We start from the raw sequence: 18,752 nt of genomic DNA on the forward strand, positions 1-18,752 counted from the left end.
CCTTTTGCTACTTTCTCTTATTAATGCCTCCCCACTTCTTACATTTTCATTTCCTGAGTAAAACAGTGTGTAATTATTTGACTCAAAATATTCCAGTCCAGTCCACTTTAGCTTGCTCACCCTAAGTATTGCAACATCTATATGTTCTCTTTCTTGTTTTGCAATGTCTAGCTTCCCTGATTCATGATTTTCACATTTCATAATATGTTGTGTAGTTTCAGATTTTCCTTTCATTTCTAAGCATCCTTTTGGCTTGAGTCCAGTTCCATCATTAGCCACAGCACTATTCCTGCTTGTTCTCTGCTCTTCTCTGATAGCTAGTTAAGTGCCTTCTAACCTGGGAGTCTCATCTTCTAGTGCTTTCTCTTGTTTTATTTTGGATTGCCTCATCATAGGGTTTTCAAGATAAAAGGCTTCAGGAGTAGTTTACCATTGTCACCTTCTGTGCATTACTAACAAGTGTTAGCTGTGGTGCCACGCCATCTCTGAGAGATCCTCCACCAATGTCACTTCTCCACTATGGTCACTTTTAAAGAAATGGATATGCCATTTCTGTAATCTATGCTCAGGACAAGAGGCTGCTGTCGGGACAGAATACAGAGAAACAAAATGGTTGGATGAGATAGTTGGACAAAGTCAGTGGGGAGTGAATGTGCATTGTTTGCCTGAATCAATTGAAGAGCAAGGTGTGATATAATTCAGGTTGAATATCATTATATGGTAAATTATCAGGCCTAAAATCAAAAGGAAAATGTGATTCCTGAGGTAAAGGTTTGAGGTAGAGTAGGAAGTCAGCAGCCAAGAAGTCATAAGACTTAAGAATGGGGAGGGCAACTATGAAAGAACTAGAAAAGATCCTAAAATACAACAATATGCAACTGAGCATGAAAATTAGAATTGTACAAGCCACTGTATTCCATGTATGCATACAAGAGCTGGACAGTTGAGAAAGCACCATCTTGATTTCCTCAGAAATCAGTTTGTTTGAAATGTGTGCTGCTGAAGATTTCTGAAGATACCATGGACAGCCAAGAAGTCAAACATGGATGCTAGAACAGATCAAACAAAAAATCTCTCTGGAAGCCAAAATGATTAAGGCTATCATACTTTGACCACATCATAAGGAGGCACAACTCATTGGAGAAAACTGTTAGGAAAGGTGGAGGGAAGCAGACAGAGAGGAAGGCCGCATGGTAGATGGATGGACTCTGTAAAAGAGGTCATGGTTATGAATTTGCAGGAACTGAGCAGAGCAGTGGAAGACAGGGAATCTTGGAGATGTCTCATCTACAGGGTCGCCATGGGTCAAGATCCACTTGAGGGTGGATAACAACAAAGTAGTAAGGTGATCCTGAGGTAAAAGCTTAAGGTGAAGAAGGGAATCCCTAACCAAATAAAGAAACCAGCAGAAATAAAGTGAAAAGCAGTCTTAAATCTCAAAAAGTATTTCCTGGTTAAACATGGTAGTATGTCCCCCAAAAGACTCAAACCAATTCTAGCAAGCCCAGTTCAAGGGGAAGAGAAGGTGGAGGAAATAATGGAGAGTTTAGACATCACCATAGGGGGCATTAAAGGAGGGAATTAAGAGAAGAGGAACTAAGCGCTGGAACAGACAGGCCAAAATAAAGCTGCTTTGGGTCACAAATGATGCATGCGACCTAAGAGGCCAGGAGCTTCGCCAAAGCCGCGCACTAATCCTAAGGACTGGAGTGCAGCTTTGGCACAGCCTCTGGCCTTTTAAGATGTGTGTGTCATTTAAACAACATACAGTGGACCCTTGTTATACGCTGGAGTTTGGTTCCAAGATCCACCGTGTATAACAAAATCCGTATATGCTCAAGTCCCATTAAATATAATGACATAACAAAATGGCGTCCCTTATAAAAAATGGAAGATCAAGGTAAATTTATATTTTTTGAACATTTTCAAACCGTGGATGCTTGAATCCATGTATAAAAAATCTGTGTATAAGAAGGGCTGACTGTACTTTCAAAGTAACCCGAAGCAGCTTTACTTTGGCCAGGCTGTTCAGGCCCTAAGAAAGGCAAAGACATGGCCCATGAGAAAGAAATGTATAACCTAAAATTGGAGGAACTGGAGTTAACAGCTAATGTAACTCCTACAGGTACTAACACTAATGGTTCCCATCAACATAATGTAAAACGATTTCCAAAGTATTATGAAGGGGATAAACCACCTCTGAACAAATCTTGCCAAGAATACCCCATGACGGGGGTTGCCATAAGTCTGAAGGCACACAAGGAACAAAAATATTGAATCCTTTACAAGTTTTGAGAGAGCCTGTGAGGACATAGGGATGAAAGATGCAGAGAAAATGAGGTACTTAAGATCTCAAATTTGTGGGTGTTTGGCAGAAACCTATGAGGAGATGAGGCTGGAGGAAGCTAGAGATTATGAACTATTTAAGAAAAGGGTTAAACAGATACTTAGTTTAACTCCAGAACATTACCGAAAGGTATTTAGAAGACTGATGAAAAAAAAAATTAACCTCATTTGGGCTGTAGATTGGACAAAATGTTGGTTTAGTGGGTCTAAGACTGAAACTATGGGAGATGTGGTAAATTTAATAGGCTTTTTACAACATACTCCCTCATTGAGTATAGGTGGTTAGTACAGTACAAACAGCCAAAAACAGTGGTTAAGGCAGCAAAGATAGTGGATTGCTTAGTAGTTTAAAGAGGAGAAGGGGAAAAGAAGCCACTAATCTCAAATACACAAAAACCCCTTTTTTGGAGAGAAAGGCCTGAAGAAATTGACAGATTACTAATATCAAGCTTGACTCAGGCTTGCATCCTTCCGAGGTCGCTAAAATGAGTACCCAGACTGTTGGGGGCAAATTAGCTTACTTGCTAATTAGCTTACTTGCTGTTTACCGCTATGATCTTTGGAATAGCGGTATATAAATAAAACAATTTATTATTATTATTATTATTATTATTATTATTATTATTATTATCAAGGTGCCTGAGAGAAAAGCCTATGATAGAAAGGAGAACCACATTCAAGACATGTTATGGATATGGGAGTTTGATACAGCTTCAATATAGCTGCCCTAGTCCCAGCAAGAAAAGTATACCTCAGGCTGCATCCAGACTGCAGAAATAATCCAGTTTGACACCATTTTAACTGCCATGGCTCAAAGCTATAGAATTATGGGGATTTTTTGGAGACATTTAGCCTTCTCTATCAGAGAATTCAGATGCTACAAAAACTGCAATTTCCAGAATTCCATAGCATTGAGCCATGGCAGTTAAAGTGGTGTTAAACTGGATTATTTCTGCAGTGTGGAGTCAGAGTCATCAGCAAGTTAGCCTGTAAGAAAGGTTCATTATGAAGGATAAGACAGGCCAATAAACATTAATGGAGACAAAATACAATAACATGCAAAATCCACAAAAGAGTGATACCTTTATTCTAACAACCGAAATGCACAAAATACACGTTGCAAGCTTTCGAAGCTCCACTGGCTTCTTCATCAGGCCAAATGCGAAAAAATCATATAGGAGAAAAAAAATATAAAATGACAATCTTAGTCACAGGCCTGCATTTTCTCAAGATGTTGTGTTGCTCTGTGGAGGGATATTGTCTCTCTTTTTTTAATCTGTATGATTTTTTAAAACACCTTTCCCTGATTAAGAAGCCAGTGGAGCTTCAAAAACTTGCATCGTGTGTTTTGTACATTATGGTTGGCCAAATAAAGATGTCACTGTTTTGTGGATTTTGGATGTTATTATACTTTTCTCTATGGCTAGTACGGCTACAACCCCTGAATATATTTACTGAGGGAAACAGTTCACCAACTAGGTCAATTGTGTTGGAAGAATGCTGTAATCTCTTCCCCCCTCCTTAGATAGATATGGATTTCCTGCATCCAAACTCCTCTCTCTCTCTAATTCAAACTAACCGTGTGATTTAGGTCACTCTCCTTTTGGTACTAACAGACATTTGCAAAGATTTTCAGTTGAAGTGAATGTTTTTCATCTTCCTTCTCTCTCAGCTTTCTTTGGAAACATGGTGAGATAAAGATTTCTTTTTACCTGAACTATTTATTAGCTGGATTAGGATATAGCTTTTTATATAAATATAAATTAAAGCCATTAGTAAACTTTTATTTTGAGCTACGAGCTACTTGTGTTGTTTTTGAAGTCAGCCTCAGTTCTTAGGGAAGCATAGTTAGACAAAACACATTTCTGCTATTCTGCTGATTTAAAGCTAGATCCTAACAGCCTTGGCTTTGACATTTTTGATATTTAAATATTTTTGTTTCCTTAGGAAACTTAAATTACCCTACAGTTGCTAGGGAAGGCCCCAGAATGGAGTAGGGGATTTGAGAAACACATTGAAACAAATGGACAAAAAGTGTTGGCTCTGCGTCTACTTTAGCCTACTTCCTCAGATGCATTTAATTTTATTATTTATGTCACAACTATTGCTGTTACATTTGGTGATATAGATGGGAATTAAAATTTATGAGTAACATGAGTTTTAAAAAAACCAAGAATGTCACTGCTGATGCCATGGCACTTTGCCTCTCCATGTGGGGTACTGATCCAGGTCTGAGTCTATCTCAGTATCTCTACTTCTCCAGGTGAATAAATGTTTGCTGAGTTCAGGGATGTGCCATTAAAATTAATTACAGGAGCAATTCAATGATGTAAGTTGTTATGTAAGAAAGAGCAGAAAAAATTTCCAGCAAGCAGACTTGCCCAGGCAGAAGCATTTCTGTTCTTTTCTTTTATGTGCCAAAAAAAAGAAAAGAAAAAATAAAAAGAAAGAAAGAAAGAAAGAAGAGCATCTTGACCTATTCATATTTTAAAGGTAAAATCCTCATTACAATAACTGAAACTGCAGTCCTGTTTGTGTTTATGTGAAAAGAAGCACCACTGGGCAAAGTACTTATCTCCATGCAAACATATATTGTTGTTACATGCCTTCAAGTTGTTTCTGATTTGTGAGAAATCTATCATGGAGTTTTCTTGGCAAGATTCGTTCAGAGGTTGTTTGCCATTGTATTCCCTTGAGGCTGAGTGTGTGTGATTTGTCCAAGATCACCCAATGGGTCTCATGGACGAGCTGGGAACCAAACCCCAGTCTCCATGGTTGTAGTCCAATGCTCAAAGCACTACACCACACTGGCCCTATAAACATACATAAGATCATGCAATAAATGTTGGTCTTCGTGATCAAAGCCCATTCTCAATAACCATGCTAAATGCTTAAAACAGAGGAGATGAAATAATCTCTTCAACCTTAAAAACTACAGAGCATTAAAATAAAATAACCTCTTCAACCTTAAAAAAAAACCCTACACAGCATTAAAATAATGTACTTGAACAGATTATACTGTTTGCTCATCCTCTAGTGGCTAATTCATGCAAGTAGTGACAGGTCACTTTGCAACCTCATCTAAATGGTCTGGATTAAATTGGATTCAGGTTACATATGCAGTTTAACTGGGCTGAAGAAAACCCTTGTATTAATACCATTTGATGTTGTTCACGGTTACAATTTGTTTAGAGAATTTGTTCTTAAAAGCCATTGTTCCAGAAATTATTTCCAAGAGAAAGGGAGTTTTCTGTCAAAACAAAGCTTGGTGATTTGAAACTTACTGTCCTAAGTGGCAAAGACAAGAGAAACCCCACTAGAGGGTGCTCAAAACGTTTTATCAACATTGACAGCGATCTTCCTGTGAACATGTCTCTCTTTTAATTAAATACCGTTATACTTGTCAGAAGGACACGTATAAGCTTAATGAAGCAGGTAGTGAATACAGCTTCATAGATAAGGGAATAAAATTTATCTTCAGCCTAGTAAAGAGGAGTGTGGAAACAGAGTTGGTAGACTGGTAGACATCTAAATCTGCGCTATGAAAAGTTTCTCATGAAAGGGATTGACACTGGATGCTGGAAATTACATGGTATTTGCTGCTCATGAAAACAAAATCCCTTTAAATGGTTGGTCTCCATGCTCTTACGAAGTTGCTGCCAAGAAAGACTTGCTTCTGTAGTAACCATTGAGTCTGAACAAACGTCCTTTGTTCACTCAGGACTTACGCAGATATAGGCTTGCTTTTTCAAGTTTCCAGATCATAGGAGTTCTCTAACCATCTTCAGTTGAACATAGTTGCGAAACTATGGTTAGACCTATATGGTTAACATCCAAAAACTATAAATGCTGCCAAACATGTAAGGACACTCACAAGTGGGGCATATATGTACACTATCCCTAATTTAGCCCTCGAGTCCACAACTCATGGTGATCTTGCGGATGAGACACCTCCAAGCCTCTTGTCCTCCACTGCTTACTTAGGTCCTGCAGATTCAGGCCCATGGCCTCCTTGATTGAGTTCAGCCATCTGGGTGTGTGGCCTTCCTTTTTCTATACCAGGGGTAGGCAACCTTTTTGACCCGGGGGGCCGGGTTGCTGTCCCTCAGACAACTGGGGGGCCGAAGCCAAAAAATAAATAATTAAATATTTTTTAAAAATTATATAAATAAATAAACCGGGACAAATGCAGGACAAAATTTTCAAATGGAGGACACTTTTTCTAAAAAAATGGAGGACACGCTGAAAAATTTGCTGATTTTTAAAAAAATGTTAATATAAATGCATGTTTCTGAGGTTTCTATAGACAATTGCCCCCCTTGCCCGCCTCCTAATAGGCCAAAGGCCCCGGCGGCAATTGGCTGCAGGACCGGGCTGGGACTGGTCCCAAGGCCTCGCTGGGCCGGATCCGGCCCACAGGCCGTAGGTTGCCTACCCCTGAGCTATAGTGACAAGCAACAATATATCTTGCAGCCCACAACAGCAATCTGGATGTTTGGTAGGAAGTAATATTAGGGGTGGGGTTGTGGATATGTTGCTTCTGCACAGATAATTGTATCTTCCTTAAGTTTGTACGAATGGTTTCAGATCTAGTAACAGAATCTGGGCAGATGTCGCTATCCTATGACTCTTGAGAGGAAGGAGGATAAAGAGCTTTTCATGTATGTTGCTAAGAGCCAATGGTGTATTTCCAGTAGATCCCACTGTTTCTCCAAAAATGATTGATGCCCTTCCTTATTGTATCCTCCCAACACACCCTTAAAAACCTGCTCAAGAGAGCTTGGAAACTGACTGGAGCAGGTTTTTGGCACTACAGTAAAAGGGAAGGGGGCCTGATTCCACTGGTATTGGATACCAAAGTACACCATTAGCCTGTAATTGTAAGTTTCACTGGCGAGGGAGGCCTAAATAACACAAAACTACAGCTGCAATTCTAGAGTTTGATGTGTAAAACCAACTAGAGCTGCAATCATTTATGTTGATTCTTGGGAGAAAGCCGCACTGAATTCACATAGGATTGTACTAAATTATTTATGGATACAGAAAGGCCGGCAAGGTGTAGTAGGAAGCTTTTGTGATGCAACTGTGATATTTAAAACATGAAGACACAGGATACTTGATAAGACACAAGATACTGATAAGACACAGGATACTTGATATGCAACACTCTGCTGCAGCCTCACCATTTGTTCAGCCAGAACAATTCACAAAGAATGACAACCAAATAAGGGGAGGCCAAATTGTTTTTATTTAAATTCTTTCTTTTTAAAAAATAGCCAATTATATCTGGCAGATAGCCCTGCTTCTCTTTGTTAGCAGTGCTAGGTTTGGGGGCTATGCAAATCAAACTCCAATTTTATATTTGCAAGGAAGAATTGAATTTAACTCCATACACCATTTCAAATAAATTCACATTTTTCTGATGAAGGCTTCTTATGCAATGAAGTATTGTGCCACCAACTGTAAAAAATTTCAGTAGTGCATTACTAATATTTTCACATTTCCTTTTGAACTTTGAGATGAGAGGTTTGTACAAAAATCTCAATACCTTGTGCAAACATTGTCAGGTCTTTCCATGTGACAAGCACACATCAGAAGGTGTCCATTATTATATACAAAACCACCTACCTCATGGGCAGTGTAAAATACATCCTTTTATAACAAAACTAAAATGTAGTTCAAAATATGAATATACACATACATGATATACACTATTTACACAACCATAAAAAATAGAGGACAAGTTTGTGATTTTAAGACCTGTCAGTTTCGCACATCATTTTGCAACAAGGCAGGTTTCAGATACCTAGCAGGTTCACTGTAAATATCCATAAGCTAGGCTTGAACTTTTAAGAGAGTTTTTAGATGGACTGCCATCATCTCCTTGTTTTGGTCAGAATATTCAGCAGTGCTTCCTACCCAGTGACTGGGAGGCTTTGGAAGGACACTGGGTGAAGGAGGGTCACTAAACTTTGCTCCAGCATAGTTTTCTTTTTGGCTGGCTTCAGTCAGAAAGATGGGTTTCTTCGGTTTCCTATTTTCGGTGGTCTTCAGAGGCTTCTTCTCCTGTTTTTTAATGAGTTCAGGCGACACAGATTCTTGCCAAAAGTTATTTTCACTTTTTTTTGTAGATGGGACTTTGTTTATCGGTACATTAGATTTGTTCCTCTGTCTGTTTGTCTTTGATTGTTCACAGAGATGCGTACCATGGGCAGGCTGGTTGTAAGGAATGGTAACCTTCTCAGATTTTGCCATCCTGTTTTTGAACAACTGAAAAAGAAAAGAAAGGTATTTCAATAAACATTTAACTATGATTGAATTATTGCTTTGTTCTTTGAGGGTAATATTCACTTTACTGTTATGTTTAATGTAATTAGTCATGTATAAAACCAGAATGTGGACAAAGCTGGAAATGTAAGAAGACTCTTAAGTCTTTCCAAACTCCTATCAATGTGATATGCTTTATTTCTGCTGGCAGCACATAAGAACCATCCTAAATAGATCAAAGGCCTTTATAGGTCCAAAACACATTGCAGAAATAATCCAGTCTGAAACTACTTTAATCAGTTAAATTAGTCCCAAACTGGACTATTTTTGCAGTGTGCTTTGGACCCTAGTCAAGCATTCTATTTCCACAGTGGCCAGCCTGCTGTTGTTATTGGTATTTATTAATATCCAGACTTTCCCTCCAATCTGTGACACAAGGCAGCCCAAGCAAACCCCTTTACCCACCATATGACTGCATCAGTGCTACAATTCTCTTATTTCTTAGCAACTGATAGCCAGTGGCATGCTGTCTTTCATGCCACCCTGACTAGTATAGTAGCCTTTGGGGGGGTCTTACCCTCGACGAATCTGCCTAGTCCCCTTTTAAATCAGTCCACAAATCCTACAGTTTAGTTCTACACACTGTGAAGAAATGCTTCTTTTTATCTCTCCTGCATCTCCTACCACTCAACTCCAGTGGACAACACCAAGAATGAGGAAGAAAAGTTTCTGTATGTCCACATGAAGTGCTTGCTACTCATTGGCTGCAGCACACCAACTGTCTTTAGAAACCCACTGGGAATATCTCGATGTAGCCAAAACATAGCAAACCCATTTTATTTCTCATAGGGGCCCGATAGACCACCCCGAAGGGGTGGCAGGACCCCGCCCCTTCAGCAGGACCCTACCACTTTCCTAGCTAGATCAGGGCCGCGCCAGCCTCACACCACGGCCTTGATTCGGCCTTTCATGGGTGCTAAAAGGAGCTGCTTTTTGTGGCTCCTTTTTGCGCCCTCAAAAGGGTGCCACAGCAGCGGCAGTGGGACTATATGGCGCTCCTTCGGCATTGCATCATATGGACACAGTGCCAGAAGAGCATTATGATGCCGCACGCCATGTGGAGTGGCACATGGTGTCATAGCAACCTGGGGGTGGAGTCAGGGCGTGCGTCATTTGGATGAGACCCCTGAGTCTGCCCCCAGGCTGGCCTTTCGGGCCAGTCTGTACAGGGGGATAGTTTACCCTAGTTTCTAACTCAGATGTGGGGTACACCAACCTAAGAAAATAAAAGCTGCTCCTAACTCTTGGAAGAGAAAATATTCTGATGTTTAGTAAGTACATGAAAGACACCTCAAGCTTTAATGTTGCACATGGAAATTAACCCCCATTAGTTTCAATGAATGGAACAGTAGAGACTTTTTGAGAAATTCAATGTTCTCTGCCTAGGAAAGGAGCAGTTAGCTTCACACAGGACAGGGACAGCCTGGACCTCAAGGGAAGTTACTTTTCTGTCGCTAACGAAGTTGAAATATTAGTATATGTTTTATTGCCCTTTATTCTTAGTCCTCACATGGCCAAGAATGTGAATTGTTCTGCCTGCAATGAGGCAGATCATCTTAACTGACAACAAGTAACATCTGAGACAAAATCCTATTACGTTCTATCCCACTTTCACAACTGTATAAATATGCTTTGTATCTGAGGTTTTAATATAATGCTGTACTGATCTCAGGAAATAAGTTTATATCTGTGATATATGCTAAAATGAAAACCAGTGGTTTGAGCATTGCATTGCACTAGTACTCCGGAGACCAGGGTTCAAATCCCCCATGGCCATGGAAACCCACTGGGTGATCTTGGGCAAGTGACACTCTCTCAGCCTCAAAGACACACAATGGCAAACCCTCTTTGAAAAAATCTTGCCAAGAAACCTGTTTCACCTTAGGGTCACACTAAGCCGGAAACAACTTGAAAGCATACAACAAGTCTTAAAGGCACTGTGACATTCTTCCCCCCCCCTCCCTCCCTCTTAAAATTTAGGCCTGTGGGTCTCACATCATCACTTTTCTTCTCCTCTATGATTTTTAACATCTTTGCCTGGTGCAGAAGCCAGTGAAGCTTTGGAAGCTTCCATGATGTAGTTTGTGCATTTTGGTTGGCCCACAAAGGTATTTCTGTTTTGTTGATTTAGTTGTATTTTGCTGCATAGGCAACATGGGTACCTTGAATATGTTTCCTGGAACACACTAAGGCCTGTTACAGACTGCCAAAATAAAGCTGCTTCGGTTCTCTTTGGAGGTATGCTATTTAAATGATGCATGCATCCTAAGAATCCGGAAGCTGCACCAAAGCTGCACTCCGGTGCTTAGGAATGGAGTGTGGCTTTGGTGCGACCTCCGGACTCTTCGGACCCATGCATCATTTAAATAGCATACCTCCAAAGAGGCCCGAAGCAGCTTTATTTTGGCAGTCTGTAACAGGCCTAAATTACTTTTTCTTACAAAAAAGGGCACATTGAAATTGGGACTGTCTCCAATCCAGGAAGACAGTCAGAGCAAGCAAAAGACCTGCTTGGCTGCAGCTTACCTACAGAAGGAGCAGCTGTAGGAAGCTTGCTTCCTTGTTCTGTGCTAAACACAATTCTGATCTTCCAGTTGCTATAGGATAGAGGTAAATGGCTAGAGAACCAAAGGTCACCTGGTTGCTGCACAGCTGCCAACCCAGCAGGGAGTGCCTGCTAGGGAAGACAGGCCTTGCCTAAACCATCTAGAAATGTGTTTACAATTAACTATCTGGGTTTGGAGTTGCCAAAAGATCTCTTTTCCTCTTCGCTTGCCTTGATGTGGTTTTAAAATCTATGACTTTGGTAAGTGACACTGTATCCCTTTTGCTTAATGTTGTTTTATTGAGACACAGGTCAACATCTTGTTAGTGTCATACACAGTTGTAAATTGGATAATGCGTAATAGTCATATCTAGCTGGCAGCAGTCTAACTGGAGTTGTGCATGCAAAATCACTGCACATTCATTAGTGCATTAAAGCACACATAGTGTGTGAATACGATTGTCTTTGCACATTACATACTGCAATTGAACTATGGGTTACTGGTCATGTACATTTACCATTGATCCACTGAGCTATACTGGTGGTCAGCATAAGGGTTGCATAACGTCGTTAACTCCGCCAGCAGAGCTGAAGCAATGTAGGATCTCAAACATAATGTGTCAAGAAAGCAGGATAAAAATATAAATAAACTGAAGCAAGCAGGCTGACTTTACATAGGCCACAAAAAGCCCAATTTCAGGAGTTGTTGTTGTAGTGTGCCTTCAAGTAAGGAGATGCCATCATGGGCTTTTCTTGGAAAGATTTATTTAGATGGGTTAGTGCTTTCCTCTCATGCTCAGTGCCAGGTACGCCAACTCAAAAATAGTGCAAGTCCAAGTAATTTCAATTATAGTTTTCTGTGGGTTTTCCAGGCTATGTGGCCAGGTTCTGGAAGAATTTATTCCTGATGTTTCACCTGCATCTGTGGATGGTGGCATTGAAGTGTGTGGGGTACACCATATAGCCTGGAAAACCCACAGAAAACTGTGGATGCCGGCTATGAAAGCCTTTGAGTTCACATATTTCAATTAAGTTTGTTTGCACCAATATACATATGCATCGAATTGTGATCTAAATATCTTCATGATGATACTCTCGGGTAAATATATGGGAATATTTTGTATCAAGTCAAGAGTTCTGCTACATTTAAAGAGCCATCAATTTGGGTGCTTCCAGATGGCCGTTTCCCTAAAGCTGTTCATCAAGTCAGTGAATAGCTAGTCCGGCTTTCCCTTCTTAATACATGCATAGAAAGAAATAGAGCAAGAAAAAAACAGTGGGATTGTTACAAATGTGACCCACTATCTAGGTTCCCTGAAAATTCCATAAATGAGGAAGTTTGAAAACATTTTTATTTATCTTTTTTATTTTTTAAAAGGCCGGACAATAAATTCCCAAGAGATCAATGCAACACTGATCAAATCAGAAATGCTTCCAACTACAACCATAAACATGTTTTTGGGGGAACAAGCTTTCCTACTGTACACTAGGACTTCTAGCTGAGGGAACAAAGGATTGCGCGTTCTACTGAACGCATGCAATTCCAAGCTGCACACTAGCCAGGGCCTGTAGACAAAGGATTTTTAAAAAACTGTTAGATGCGGATCCCTCTAACTATAAAGTAATAGGCTTGGGCCAAAAGACCTAGCTGGCTCAGATTACTCCCCCAAAAGGCGCTGGTAGATTTCAGAAATGCAATTCAAAGATCTTTCACTAGCTTACAACAGTGCTTCTTAAGGTATCTGATGCAGCTTTTTCTTTCTCCAATACGCCAGGGACTGGTGCCCTATTTGTGCCCAGTGGCTACAAATTGTTTCCTTCTCTACTGGAAGCTCTCCAGGGACCAGAAGCAGATGGCTTGGGGGCTGGCAGACCACCACCCCAGAAAAGGGAGCACTCTGGGGACAATTTCCTTATTTTAATTCTGGGTGCATATTCTACACTGCAGAAATAATGTGGTCTGAAGCCACTTTCACAGCCGTGGCTCTATCCTACAGAATCCTAGGGTCTGTAGTCTGGAGAGGCACCAGCACTCTTTGGCTTGTTGCTGTGTGCCTTCACATCCCTTCTGACATACAATGACCCTACTGCACAGTTTTCTTGGCAAATTTGGGTTAGAGGGAATTTGCCATTGGCATCCTCTGAGGCTGAGAGGGCATCACTTGTCCAAGATCACACAGTAGATTTGCATGGCTAAAGACCTTGTAAAACTGCAAATCCCAGGGCTCCGTAGGATGGACCTGAGAGCCCTTGTGGCGTTGCGGTTTGAGTGTTGGACTACAACTCTGGAGACCAAGGTTCAAGTCCAAGCTCGGCCATGCAAACCCACTGGGTGACCTTGGGCAAGTCACACTCTCTCAGCCTCAGGGGATGGCCAATGGTAAACCCCTTCTGAAGAAATCTGCTAAGAAAACCCTGTGATAGGTTTGCCCTTAAGGTTGCCAGAAGTGGGACATGACTTGAAGGCACAAGAAGAAACAGCATTTAAAGTGGTGGTATCTAAGTGCATTATTTCCACAGCGCAGATGCACCCTCTGTCGCATGCAACCACCCCCTGCACATAAGCGTGCATGCAGCCAGGACCTTTGGACAACAACAAGGGGGCCTTATCGCATTAAAAACAAACCCAGCAGGCAAAGGGAGAGAAGCCCAGTTCTCTTACTTTCTCCCTATGACTCGAAGCCCTTTCGAGGGTCGTCAAAGTGTCCCTTTTGCCCAGCTGAAACACCCCCCCCCTTTTTACCACCTTCTCCCATGATTTTATGACTGGAAGAGAGCAAAAGGGCTTCGACGTCATCCAAAACAAACTGCAGAAATAACCTAGTTCCCAGGATTCCCTAGCACTAAGCCAGGGCAGTTGGTCTCAAAGTGGATTATTTCTGCAGTGTGTTTTGGACCACAGAGAGGGGCTGAATCCGAACTGGAGAAATAACCTGGTTTGGCACCACTTTTAACCGCCATGGCTCTGCTATGGAATTCTGGGAATTTTTGTTGGGGGCACCAATGGGTGCTTCAACATCATACGGGTCCAAAACACACTGTAGAAATAAATCCATTTTGAGACTGCTTTAACTGCCATGGCTCAACGCTAGCGAATCCTAGGAACTGTAGTTAATTGTGGCACCAGAGCCCTCAGACAGAGAAGACTAGGTGTCTCACAGAACTACAATTCCCAAAAGTCCCTAGCATCGAGCCAGGACAGTTAAAAGCAGTGCCAAAGCAGGGTTATTTATGCAGCCACAAAGAGAAACCACGTTTGATATGCTTGACATTCCACAGTACACTCATCCCTCCACGTTTGTGGCTTTGATTATTCATGGACTTGATTGCTATGTTCTCTGTAGGAATACCTAGGTCCTCCAGCGCAACTCTATGGCCAACTTTACAAGTTGCACTGAAAGACCCAGAGATTCCCAGAGGGAACACTCCACTCGGCCTTTGCAGCTCCTCCAGGGCAGTCTATGGTCAGTCTCTGTCGGACGTTGGCCACAGAGTTGCCCTGGAGGACATAGAGATTCCCAGAGGGAACACTCCACTCGGCCTTTGTAGCTCCTCCAGGGCAGTCTATGGTCAGTCTCTGTCGGACGTTGGCCACAGAGTTGCCCTGGAGGACATAGAGATTCCCAGAGGGAACACTCCACTCGGCCTTTGTAGCTCCTCCAGGGCAGTCTATGGTCAGTCTCTGTCGGACGTTGGCCACAGAGTTGCCCTGGAGGACATAGAGATTCCCAGAGGGAACACTCCACTCGGCCTTTGTAGCTCCTCCAGGGCAGTCTATGGTCAGTCTCTGTCGGACGTTGGCCACAGAGTTGCCCTGGAGGACATAGAGATTCCCAGAGGGAACACTCCACTCGGCCTTTGCAGCTCCTCCAGGGCAGTCTATGGTCAGTCTCTGTCGGACGTTGGCCACAGAGTTGCCCTGGAGGACATAGAGATTCCCAGAGGGAACACTCCACTCGGCCTTTGTAGCTCCTCCAGGGCAGTCTATGGCCAGTCTCTGTCGGACGTTGGCCACAGAGTTGCCCTGGAGGACATAGAGATTCCCAGAGGGAACACTCCACTCGGCCTTTGTAGCTCCTCCAGGGCAGTCTATGGTCAGTCTCTGTCGGACGTTGGCCACAGAGTTGCCCTGGAGGACATAGAGATTCCCAGAGGGAACACTCCACTCGGCCTTTGTAGCTCCTCCAGGGCAGTCTATGGTCAGTCTCTGTCGGACGGTGGCCACAGAGTTGCCCTGGAGGACATAGAGATTCTTGCAGAGGTGTATTCTCAGGTTAAAAAAAGCATCTCGGCGTTTTTGTTATCTGCAGTCTTTCCACATTCACGGGGTCTTGTGCCCCTAACGCTAACGAATACGGAGTGTACAGTATATAGCTATAGCAAGTGTATATAGCAAGACTGCCTCCATTGCGCGCGGCCCCTCCGTCACGTACGCCCCTCCCTCTTAGCCCCGCCCCCTCCCAGAGCGCGCGCCGCCAACGGGGCTAAATCGGGGCTGTTGCTGGGCGAAACCGGCCAACGCCATTGGCTGATCCTTTTGACCTATCAGCGCCCGTGGAACCTTCACTTTCCTCGTTTTCCTCCTCCTCTCCCTGCTCACTCGCCTCTCTGCCAGGAAAGGAAGCAGACGTAACGGAAACTTCTGCCCATTCCCCGCCCCCTCTTCTTCCCAACGGAAACTGCGCGCCCGCCCCCCTCACTGTTCCTTCGCCACAACAATAACCGCCGCCGCCGCCGCCGCCCCCCTCCCAAGAAAGAGACAAGGGTCTCGCCTCCCCTTCCTATCCGCTTTTGCTTCCCATTCTCCTCCATTTCTTACTTCCTTCCTGAGGGGTTTGCTGAGGCTGGCGGCGACGACGGGGGCCGTTCGTGGGGAAGCTGCCGGAGCTTCCTCGGTGGGCTCTAAGGCGGCGGCTGCTGCTGCGGTGCTCCTTCGCGCTAAGCCGGCGCGGTGCTGTTGGTACTGCTGGTATCGGCTCTGCAAAAGGCTGGAGGGAGCCGAGCGTACTTTCCCTCTCCGCCGCCTCACCCTCTTGAGCGCCGGCCGGGCGCTGCCTCCAGGCCCCACCGGGAGGCTGCTTTCGCCGCTGTACTCTGTCCTCAGGAGGCGCTGGAAGAGGGCCGTGGAGGGGAACCGCCGGGGGTCCTCGGGGCCGGCCGAGATCCGGGCCAGGAAAGGGGAAGGCGCGGCGGAGGCGGTGGTGGTGACCATGGCGGAGGGGCCGAAAAGGCGGTTAGGGTGGTAAAGAAGGGGGGGAAGGAGAGGAGGGAAACCGGGTGTAAAGGCTGCTGCGGCGGCAGCTGCCGCGCGTCCGCTGGCGCTTGACGAGGGCGCGATCAGGTCCGCTGCTAGGAGAACATGGCGGGGAGTGAGGAAGAAAAAGCCTACCACACAACGCCCCACTGTTGTTACCAGAGGATGGCCGCGCCCCCTCTGAGTCGGCCGCCAATCCGAGCGGGTCGCTTGCGCCCGGGGCCCGCCCCCTTCCGCGCCTTTGTCCAATCAGCGGGGGCGGAGCTTGTGTCTCCAGCGGCCCAGTCGAGAGAGACACAAACACGGCGAAAGGCCCCAGTTACCCCTCTTTTAGAGGCCAGCGGCGAGGAAGTGCGAAATCTGAAGGAACCGCGTACGCAGTTTGCGTAAAGCCTTCTGTGTGATCTATGGCGCCCCTGTGGATGGGACGCTGCTCTCTGGTCCTCCAGATCCGTGACCCTGACCTCCCTGACTGGGTCCATCCATCAGGCATATAACCCTTCCTCTGTTTCTGCTACCTTTCCTAGCGTTGTTGTCTTCTCTAAGAAGTCATTTCCCCTCACGATGTGGCCAAAGTGCCTCAGCCGCCTCCTCCTCCTCCTCCTCCTCATCATCATCAAAGCCAGGATATAAATAAATCTTGTTATTGTTATTATTATTATCTTGGCTTGTGGGGTGCTTCAAGGAGGAGCCATTTCTTTGTCCTTCTGGCTGTCCACTGTGTCCCCAGCAGATACAGCTGTATATCTCTTTGGCCTCTTTTCTAGTTCCTGCATTGCTGCCCTCCCCATCCCCAGATTACATCTTGACTGCAGTCCCCACTCTGATCAATGCTTGATCCTAGATGTGGGAACCCTGTCTCCAGTTCCCTCGTTCTCTGGGCTGAATCTACGCATTTCTTCCATGGTCATGGTTTTTCTTTACTTTCAATATTATAAGCCTTCCATCCTCGACCTTCCTCAGTTCTCAATCTACTTCTAAGGCTGCATCGGAGTGTAATGGAGTCTCCTTCCTTGGAGGTCTTTAAACAGAGGCTGGATGGCCATCTGTCAAAGGGGGTGCTTTGATTGAGAGTTCCTGCATGGCACAATGGGGTTGGACTGGATCAGGGCCCTTGGGTTTCTTCCAGCTCTAGGGTTCTATGATCCACACCGGAGAAACAACCTGGTTTGGCACCGCTTTAACTGCCCTGGCTCAAGGCTATTTAGTTCCGCTCCGCTCTGGACCCCACTGACTTCCAGAATTCCATAGCCTTGAGCCAAGACACATTTAAACTGGGTTATTTCTCCAGTGTGGATGCGTCCAAAGTGAACAGGCTGCATCTCAGCTGCTTCCAACCAGGAAAGGAAAGTAAACAAGCGCCGGCCACGCCCCTGATTGTGCCCCGACCAATCAGAGTGGCTTGAAGGAAAGGGGCGGGGCCGGAGCTGTCGGAGGAGGAAACCGCAGGAAGAGCTTCCACAAAATGGCGGCGGAGTCGGAGCAGCAGCCGCCGCCGCCGCCGCCTGAGGGCCCTGAAGAGGAGGAGGGTCGCCTTTCCGGGGAGCGGATCCCGCCGGTGGACGCGGGGGCGCTGTCGGACTTGGCCTCGGGGGCGTCTGCGGTGGCGGCGTCGGTGGAGGAGCTGCTGGGGGGCCTGCGGGGGGCCCTGGAGTGCCGCTCGGCGCTGGCCCTGGGCTGCGTGCGGAGCTACCAGTCGGGCGCGGAGGGCCTGGGGGAGTCCGTGGGCGCCGCCCTCCGCTCCCTCTACACCCTGCTGGCCCGCTGCGAGGAGCTGGAGCGGGAGATGCGGGCCCTGCCGGCCTTGGCCCGGAGCCTCAGGGAGATGGAGGGCGCCCTCGACAGGCTGGAGGGGCTCTGCAAGTAGGGCGCGGGCCCCGGACAGAAGAAAGAGACTCGTCCGGGCCTCCTCTTCCCTGCCGCTTCCTCCTGGAAAAGAATGGCCTTTTCTAAGCAGAGTGCCACTCAACGAATAAACCCGCCAAATATGTTTCTCAGCCCGTGGCCCCTGCTTCTCGTTATTTAGCCTGAGCACAGCCAGGGCAGCCAGGTGTGTCCTCCCCTCCAAAGATACAAGAGCGGAGGACGGGACCAGATACACTCCTCCCTCCATATTTGTGGCTTTGATTAATATGTTCTCTCTAGGAATATCTAGGTCCTCCAGTGCAACTCTATGGTCAACTTTAACCAAACGTTAAAGCACTGAAAGGCCTAGAGATCCCCAGAGAGAACACTCCACTCGACCTTTGCAGCTCCTCCAGGGCAGTCTATGGTCAGTCT

The 18,752-nt window shown here is 45.0% G+C and overlaps 2 protein-coding genes across 2 annotated transcripts; one reads left to right on the forward strand and one right to left on the reverse strand.

Annotated features, from left to right (window-relative positions):
• Positions 1–7,571: 7,571 nt before the first annotated feature.
• Positions 7,572–16,607, reverse strand: PNRC1 (proline rich nuclear receptor coactivator 1). Its single transcript, XM_089530761.1, has 2 exons — positions 16,038–16,607; positions 7,572–8,616 (listed from the first exon to the last, which is right to left on the reverse strand). The coding sequence occupies exons 1-2, from the start codon at positions 16,428–16,430 to the stop codon at positions 8,182–8,184; spliced, it is 828 nt and encodes a 275-aa protein (XP_089386887.1). The 5' UTR covers positions 16,431–16,607; the 3' UTR covers positions 7,572–8,181.
• A 1,052-nt stretch (positions 16,608–17,659) lies between these two features.
• LOC149311307 (BLOC-1-related complex subunit 6-like) lies at positions 17,660–18,469 on the forward strand. The gene has a single exon (XM_089528540.1). It carries the CDS (start codon positions 17,938–17,940, stop codon positions 18,337–18,339), a length of 402 nt encoding a protein of 133 aa, XP_089384666.1. The 5' UTR covers positions 17,660–17,937; the 3' UTR covers positions 18,340–18,469.
• Positions 18,470–18,752: the final 283 nt, after the last annotated feature.

Source organism: Sceloporus occidentalis, unplaced genomic scaffold (genome assembly GCF_023333645.1).
Source record: "Sceloporus occidentalis isolate IW3139 unplaced genomic scaffold, rSceOcc1.0.p SCAF_6, whole genome shotgun sequence".
Classification (NCBI taxonomy): domain Eukaryota; kingdom Metazoa; phylum Chordata; class Lepidosauria; order Squamata; family Phrynosomatidae; genus Sceloporus; species Sceloporus occidentalis.

What these genes read in the sequence shown, in the direction of transcription:
- PNRC1 (XM_089530761.1), bottom strand. Translation starts at nt 16,430, where the DNA reads ATGGTCACCACCACCGCCTCCGCCGCGCCTTCCCCTTTCCTGGCCCGG. An exon ending in GCAAACCCCTCAGGAAGGAA is followed by an intron (nt 8,617 to 16,037) that starts GTAAGAAATGGA and finishes TTTCTTTTTCAG; the next exon opens with TTGTTCAAAAACAGGATGGC.
- LOC149311307 (XM_089528540.1), top strand. Translation starts at nt 17,938, where the DNA reads ATGGCGGCGGAGTCGGAGCAGCAGCCGCCGCCGCCGCCGCCTGAGGGC.